At 49.8% G+C, this 8,267-nt stretch overlaps 1 protein-coding gene across 3 annotated transcripts in view; it reads left to right on the plus strand.

Annotated features, from left to right (window-relative positions):
• The window catches only part of TMX3 (thioredoxin related transmembrane protein 3), a 32,502-nt gene extending 24,499 nt beyond the window's left edge, over positions 1–8,003 (plus strand). For all 3 annotated transcript variants that reach the window (XM_066352343.1, XM_066352341.1, XM_066352342.1), the window contains 3 exons: positions 1,794–1,923; positions 3,079–3,147; positions 4,613–8,003. In XM_066352343.1, the coding sequence (XP_066208440.1) occupies positions 1,794–1,923; positions 3,079–3,147; positions 4,613–4,870 (457 nt within the window). In that variant the 3' untranslated portion in view covers positions 4,871–8,003. The remainder of the gene's footprint in view (positions 1–1,793; positions 1,924–3,078; positions 3,148–4,612) is intronic.
• The last annotated feature ends 264 nt before the right edge of the window (positions 8,004–8,267 follow it).

Genomic DNA, 8,267 nt, shown 5'->3' on the forward strand with positions numbered 1-8,267 from the left:
CTGGTGGTGTGCTGTCCCCGCGGCACTGCGGGGTCCTGGTGGTGTGCTGGCACTGCGGGGTCCTGGTGGTGTGTCCCCGCAGCACTGCGGGGTCCTGGTGGTGTGCTGTCCCCACGGCACTGCGCGTTCCTGGTGGTGTGTCCCCGCAGCACTGCGGGGTCCTGGTGGTGTGCTGTCCCCGCGGCACTGCGCGGTCCTGGTGGTGTGTCCCCGCGGCACTGCGGGGTCCTGGTGGTGTGCTGTCCCCGCGGCACTGCGCGGTCCTGGTTGTGCTGTCCCCACGGCACTGTGGGGTCCTGGTGGTGTGCTGTCCCCACGGCACTGCGGGGTCCTGGTGGTGTGCTGTCCCCACGGCACTGCGGGGTCCTGGTGGTGTGCTGTCCCCACGGCACTGCGGGGTCCTGGTGGTGTGCTGTCCCCACGGCACTGTGGGGTCCTGGTGGTGTGCTGTCCCCACGGCACTGTGGGGTCCTGGTGGTGTGCTGTCCCCACGGCACTGTGGGGTCCTGGTGGTGTGCTGTCCCCGCGGCACTGCGCGGTCCTGGTGGTGTGTCCCCACGGCACTGCGGGGTCCTGGTGGTGTGCTGTCCCCGCGGCACTGCGCGGTCCTGGTGGTGTGCTGTCCCCATGGCACTGCGGGGTCCTGGTGGTGTGCTGTCCCCATGGCACTGCGGGGTCCTGGTGGTGTGCTGTCCCCATGGCACTGCGCGGTCCTGGTGGTGTGCTGTCCCCATGGCACTGCGGGGTCCTGGTGGTGTGCTGTCCCCGCGGCACTGCGCGGTCCTGGTGGTGTGCTGTCCCCGCGGCACTGCGGGGTCCTGGTGGTGTGCTGTCCCCACGGCACTGTGGGGTCCTGGTGGTGTGCTGTCCCCGCGGCACTGCGGGGTCCTGGTGGTGTGCTGTCCCCACGGCACTGTGGGGTCCTGGTGGTGTGCTGTCCCCGCGGCACTGCGGGGTCCTGGTGGTGTGCTGTCCCCGCGGCACTGCGGGGTCCTGGTGGTGTGCTGTCCCCGCGGCACTGCGGGGTCCTGGTGGTGTGCTGTCCCCGCGGCACTGCGGGGTCCTGGTGGTGTGCTGTCCCCGCGGCACTGCGGGGTCCTGGTGGTGTGCTGTCCCCGCGGCACTGCGGGGTCCTGGTGGTGTGCTGTCCCCGCGGCACTGCGCGGTCCTGGTGGTGTGCTGTCCCTGCAGGTTCGTGGGAACTTAGAGAATTTGCAGTGTTACTGAAACGTGTTATTTTGTACAAGATACTGTGCTGAATATAACTTGAATTTTCTCATTTAATTTCACCACCAGCTCCGTACCCTCACATCTTTTACTCATTTATAAATGAAAAACATTAAGCTTAAAACACTAAATTCTGGGAAAGCCTGAAGTGTACACAGGAGCATCGTGACTTCAGAGACTTCGCTCTGCCCGGCCAGTCACCTGAGCACCTTGTCACCGTGGGTGTTGTGTGTGCTTGACAGCAGTATTTAAAGTGTATCTGTGACATGAAACAGTATTACCCAGCAATTTACCATTCGTCCATAATGTGTTTTATCCTTAAGTTTAACTGAAAATTCAGCTGTTTTGTATTGCATACTAAAATGTTTTTTATATATCCTTGATTTAGCTATTTTTTTAAAATTGATGGATAATTTTAGATGTTTTGGATATAGTCAAAAGGAGGCAAAGCTATTACTTTAGCTTCCTCTTTTTGTGATTATAGTTATTCAGACATAATATAAAAATCAGAATATTTTTATTTGTGTGTTTAGTATATTTTGATTTTTTTGTTTTTCTGTTTTCAGTGAATTGAAAGTCCCAACTGTAGTTGTGCTGAATACCTCAAACCAACAGTACTTTTTACTAGACAGACAGATTCAGAACACGGAGGACATGGTCCAGTTTATTAACAGCGTTTTGGACGGCGCGGTGGAAGTAAGTTGCACCCTTCCATCTTGGACAATGGGAGGGGATGGCGGGAGCAGTTCCTGTCTGCAGATTCTGAGAGACAGAGTCAGCCGTCACCCGGGGGAGGGGCAGGCCTCCCCTCCCTCACGTGGTGGCTGGTCACGTGCTCTGACACAGAGAAGCCTCTTCCGTGGGCTGCTGAATGTTGGACGTGTCCTTTAAGGTTCTCTGATGGCAGTTGTGGTTGTCGCAGTAAGGTGAGCGTTGGGGTGTAGGGATGCTGTTGCCCACAGTGCACCGGCTGTCCCGATGGTGAACCTCCCTGGAGTGCAGTCAGATTGACGTTCCTAGGAGACCTGTGAACAAGACATTTCCTTAAGAGATAGGAAATACTGTATAATGAACAGATAGCTCTAGCTTTCTTTTTTTCTCTAAATCTTACTGCTGTGTGTCTCAGATGGTTGCACCCATATTAAAATCATGAAATCACGTCCAATTATAGTAGGAAAGAAAATAGGAGTCTTCTGTGCAGTCGTGAAGTCTGATTATTTCTTGAGACTTCAGTTTGTGCATCACACAGACCTTACATGAAACTCGGCTCACAGAGTAGCACGTATTTCTGATTTGGAAATCATATAGTCAGAATTTAATATTTGTGAAAATGTCACTTGCTGACACTCACCTGTGTGCGCGAGAGCCCTCCCGTGTGTATGTAGGTTAGTGAGTCCCCGCCTATGCTGTGTAACCACAGAGAGGTCTCTCTGGTGTGTTCTCACGGGGTGAGGACATCAGGACGGGGACCAACCTCAGCGACGGCCGGTGTCAGCCATCTGGTGATTTCCCGTTCCGAGTTTTCCTGACTCTGCCTCTCAACACTGTCCTGTTTGTGCGTCATCCTCGGGACTGGCCGTGCGCAGAGCAGAGGTGGCCCGCTGCCCCCGGGTGGACCAGTGTCCGCTGTACCCCGCAGTGGGGGCTGGGCGGGGTGGGTGCGGCTGGCGGCACCACACTCACCCGGGAAGTGGGTGGCCAGGGACGCAGGGCGGGTACTACATGGCTCTCCCGGGTGCTGTGCGTAGTGTCCTCAGCCCTTGACCGGCAGTTGCAAGATTATGTAACAGAAACATGAAGTAGTAGTACTTTAAGTTAATGATGTACTTGTCTTTTCCTGTTATATTTAAGGCCCAAGGAGGTGATAGCATTCTGCAGAGATTGAAAAGAATGGTATTTGATGCCAAGTCCACTGTTGTGGTAAGTTGTGACGCTTTGTCTCATTTCATTGGTAATTGACAGTGTATATATATAGGGTTATAGGCTCTTTATGGTAAATCCCAGGTAAACTCGGGGATTGGAAAGGATTGGGTAAAAATACCTATTTTAGGTTAGGACAAGTCTGCTTATATTAGGAAGTCATGCTTGTCAGGTGGTACTTGTTTCTCTCCTCCTTCATTTATGATTTTGAGGAACTGGTTTCGGTCAGTTAACATCACCGCATGATGGCAGGGGTCCCTCAGTCTCTCCTGCTCTGCCCGTTCCGCCCTTGGAGCTGAACCCTCCTTGCTTGGAGCTCTCAGAAGTCTTACTGTTCCCGGCTGCCTTTCTGTCAGCTTGAGAGCAGAGGCCTCCCTGAATTTGAGCCTTTACCTTGTTCTGTTGCCTGTCGCGTGCTGCCCGTGGGAGTTCTCGTTCACTCTGGCCAGGGGCAGTCATCGGAGTGTAGCCAACCATCTCCTCTTGCTAAGAAGCTGGTTCTGCTACTAGCACTCCGTGCATCCTGCAGTTTCCCAGTGACCCCTACTTTCCTGTCAGCCCGACACGGACTGGCCCTCAGCCCCGTGTGTCCTGCGCACTCTGACTCCCCCGGCCCCCTCGGGTCCCCTCGCCTGGCCCCTGCTGTACTGTGCCCACTGCACCATTGGCATCACTGACACACCAGCCCCCTGCAGTGATGGAGGCAGAGCCCTCTGCCTCTCCATCGTGTGCCACGGTCCGGATGCCGTGTGCCCCGTGCCCACGTTCACCCCGCACGGGTCTGTCACTTCCTCACCCTTCCTTATGTTTCTGCCTCAAAACACCATGATTTGATGAAGCTTTCTTCTGTTTCCTTAGTCCACATTGACCTTGCTCCCCTCTAAGTTTCTTGGCATGGCTCTTGAGAGCGACAATCACACCCACAGTGTTGCCGCTGAAAAACCTAACCAGGGGAGTGGCTTTCACTTTCCTGGGAGCCTAGGAGACAGTATGTCAACTGAAGGAAATGATTAAGTTCATGTGGCTTCCCTCGGAACCACAGAAGAAATAAATATCCAAAGGGTGATGTGAAGAGAAGGCGTGTATGCCTGCTCACGGTAAGCAGCCAGCTTTCTCGGTGGGCTGGACGCACCACACCCTGTCTGGCCTGTGGGAGCCACTGCAGAGGCCTTCAGGGTCCACGTGAGCAAAGGAAATGTCGCTAGAGAAGGGTACAGAGTGTGGGTGCCCTTTTCTCCTGCCAGGAGCCGGTTACACACACCTGTGCGTACATACACCTGCACACACCATACAATTTTTGTCTCACGTGGAGGTCCCTGCAGAAACATTGACATGACTGACATGCACGGATTAGCTGGCAGCAGGAGGACCAACCTGTCGTGGTTGTCCGTCTGTCCATCCGTCCATTCATGCTGCTGGCATGCGAGTGCGTTGGCGGCACTGAGCTGTGATTCTCTCTCCACAGTCCATATTCAGGAGCTCTCCGATCATGGGCTGCTTCCTCTTCGGCCTGCCCCTGGGAGTCATCAGCATCATGTGCTACGGCATCTACACGGCCGACACAGACGGCGGCTACATAGAGGAGAGGTACGAGGTGTCCAGAAGCGAGGTGGACAGCCCGGAAGTGGCTGCAGACGGCCAGGCGCAGCAGCCGAGGGGTGGACACTCTCCCGGGCCTGCCGGGCCGGAGCCCAAGGACCTCCTAGAGAAGAAGACAGACTGAGACTGTGCCAGGACTTCAGATCGCTCGAGAGTCTGTTTACTGAGTTGAGACATTTAATCAGGATCGTTATGAAAGAGAAAGGTTGTTTGTATTTTGCTAATACCAACTGCATGGATTAAAGTAGTCCTCCATAAATGGGGGCTGTTTGATGCAGAAAGGAAACGCTGGTCTCACACAAAGGATGCTCCATCGGTGTCCACCTTCCGGATGTTCTCACAGGCCAGCTCCCTGTGCGTGTTTCTCCCTGAACGTCCGATTCTGGGCAGAGCGGTGAAGGGCGGGGCCAGGCAGAAGAGCTGTGTTCAAGGGGAGAGCAGCGCCCCGTGTCCCGCTGCGGTCTCCCCCACGGTGGGCAACACTCACATGGACAAAAGTCAGTCTTTAAAATGTGGGCACTTTAAGGAGAACTAATCACTCTTTCCATGGATTGAATCAGGATGAAATTTTAAAGTTCTGGTTTTATATAGAGCATAGTAATTTTATTTTGTTTTTTAAGGGAGAAGTGTTACTTTTTAACTTTATACTTGGTTGCATTATAAAATTTTCCTATTAGCCTGCAGAGTGACAGAGGGTAGGTGCTCTGACGTTCAACCTTGGTGACTGTACCAGGCGGAGCTGGAGCGGGGACTTCACACCATGAACTGGCTACACGGCAGGTGTCTCAGCCAACATTTCAGGGAGGGGGTCGTTTCAGGGAGGGGCCGTCTTGGGCCCTTCTCCTGCTTTGGCCAGAACAGCCAACCTGTTTCTCTGTTTTCTATATTGAGATTTCTTGTGAAAATTTCCTTTGATAAAAAGCTCCTGCTGTTTTTTAAAAAAGTAATATATATCTTATTTTATGGTAACTTGCGTGCATATAGGTGTGTATATGTATGCACACACACGTGCACGTATACAATTTTCTTGGCATTCGTCTGTTATATAATATGGGCATGTCTGTGTTCATAATGAGTAATGAGTGACACAATCAGCCTGTCAGCAAAATCGTGGGCAGCGATTTCAGAGGTTGACTAGATGCCCTCTCCGTCCTCAGGTCTGCCCGCTCTCCAGCCAGTGGCCTGTGGTCTCTCCTCCCTAGAAGGAAATGCTGTAGGAAATCTAGCCCAAGGAACGCAGAAATTTGGTTTGTTTTTTTTTTAAAGTAACAGTTTGCTATGTTTAATGAAGTTTAGGATTTTTTTTAGCTGGCTTTTATTTGGGCGATTAGTCATTGAGTTATCCAACACAAAGAATTGTATTAAACATTTAAAAATGTTCATTCACTTTTAAAAAATGTAATTCCTGGTCCTGATGCTGAAGTCATTCAGGACTTTGGTCCCAGGGGCAGCCCCTGCTTGTTTCCAAAGCCATGTGGATCACTGCTCAACTGGAACTCTACCCCAAGTACTGAGGAGTTACTAGTCATTGTTTCATTGTGCCCAGTTATTTTATTAGTGTGTAATAATTATTCCTAACGCTTAGCATCCCATTATTATTTGTAATAGTGGTTCACATATGTAGTCACAGGGAGTTCCAGGAAATACTAGAATGAAATGTTCTGTAGTGAAAGTTGGAGATCAGTGCTGTTAATTGGACCAGTAGATTTCCTCTCCAACAAGGAATGAGAGATTGTTTTGGAAAATAAATGTCACTGTTTCCAGGTCACGTTTGTTTTGCAGCAGGGACAGGCCGAGGCGAGCCCAGATGCCTCCTGCGAGCCCGGGTCCGGGGAGGAAGGTCGCCCGGCAGCTGCCGGGACAGCAGGCGCCAGGGAGCGTGCCGCCGCCTTTCCTCCTGCTCCCCCTGTCCTGTGTCGGCAGTCTGTTTCCACACTTGTTCCTGTCATTTCTCAGCGTCGGAATAAAGGCCTCGATTAGAAAAAATTTAAAGAAAAACCAAACAGGAAAGCTCTGTTGGTATCAACAGACACGTCCAGCAGTCTTTGTCTTCTGAGATTTTTGTCCAGAAATTGCTGCCTTACTCTCTGTTCCCCTTTTCACAACTCTAGAGACTGTTGCCTCCTGTTCTACTTTGTTTACCAGATGTGTCTGTTGGGAAAACAAAGTGTGTAGGTGGTTTGTAGTGAATAATTTGATTTCTTCCCTTATGTTTTAATATTTTGCTTTTTGCATATCTCCACTTCAGGGTTCTGTCAGACACTTCACAAAATGAGTTTAAATTTTTACTCAGAGGCATGCTTCTCCCTTGACTGGGATATCAGAGCTTAGTGGGAATGCTTTTTTCATTTTTTGAAAAAAAAATACTTCATAGTCATGGTAGGTTTCTTAAGCAATCTTATATAGAAGAACAGGTGTCATCCTAATTCATTGACGAATGTTACATATTAGGAGACGGACTGCCCTTCAGTCTGTTGGACTCTTTTGCTTTTTCTCGTAGTTGCAATAAAGTTCTGACTCTAATTTCCAAACTTCAAAGTCCTGGATGCTTGCTGTTGCTGAATCTGGTGCTCTGACAACATGCAACGGTATTCCAGAGAAAGTGCGTGGTCATCAAGCTGTGCATCCCACGGTAGCTTGCAGCCCTTTCTAATTTGTTTTGTTGTGTACTTTCATATTTCTCTAATGTTGCTGCTTCTGAAACTTCTTGGAGGCGGATTAGATAGGGAATTTCCATGTTTATCGCACAGGCTTCCCGGTCCGGGATTTAGGAGTGACCTTGAGAGTCAGACGCCAAGAAGTTGCAGGGAGAGTGTGTGTGAATAAACAGGTGTGTTGTTTTTCGTTCACTGAGTTTTTGTTTGCTGTCTCTTGTGTTTTATTTCAGAGTTTTTGTTTTTTTCTTGGTTTTGATTTTGCAAAATTAAATATTTTCATCATGCTTCGTTATTTATGATCGGGAGGTTGGATGGGGGGAAAATCTCTTGCTGTTCTTATGTAGAGACACTGTTCACATAAACCGTGTGAGTGAGATGTTCAGACTATCAGTAAATTGGTGGGGTGAGGTTTGCCATTTTATTTTTATAAATCTCTTTTTCTGAATGTGTCTGGGTCCGAGAGTGGGCAAACAGTTTCTGCTTTGGACTAATGTGTAAAGGGTTTTTGAAAGTCTGGATTACTAGTTGGATCCTGATAGCCTTCCTTAGGGTACCCATTGTAAACCTTTTGTTTTTTCTAAAATAAATTAATTGAAAACATGTAGTTCTTTTTTTTCTGCAACATGAGAATGCTCTGTGTAAGCAAAGAGGGTAGCTGAGACTGTCTCCCACAACGTGTTTCCTCCTTGATTAGCTTGTAAGTTATTTGTATAAAAATAATTTCAGAGCTGGGACAGACTTGAGAAACATAGCATTCTAATCTAATGCCCTTATATGTGAAGAAACTGAGACTCAGAGGTTTGATACATTTTGTATTTTTCAAACCTTATTTTTTAAAATATTAATTACAACAAAGTGAGAATA

This window comes from Saccopteryx leptura, chromosome 11 (assembly GCF_036850995.1).
Source record: "Saccopteryx leptura isolate mSacLep1 chromosome 11, mSacLep1_pri_phased_curated, whole genome shotgun sequence".
Taxonomy (NCBI): Eukaryota; Metazoa; Chordata; class Mammalia; order Chiroptera; family Emballonuridae; genus Saccopteryx; species Saccopteryx leptura.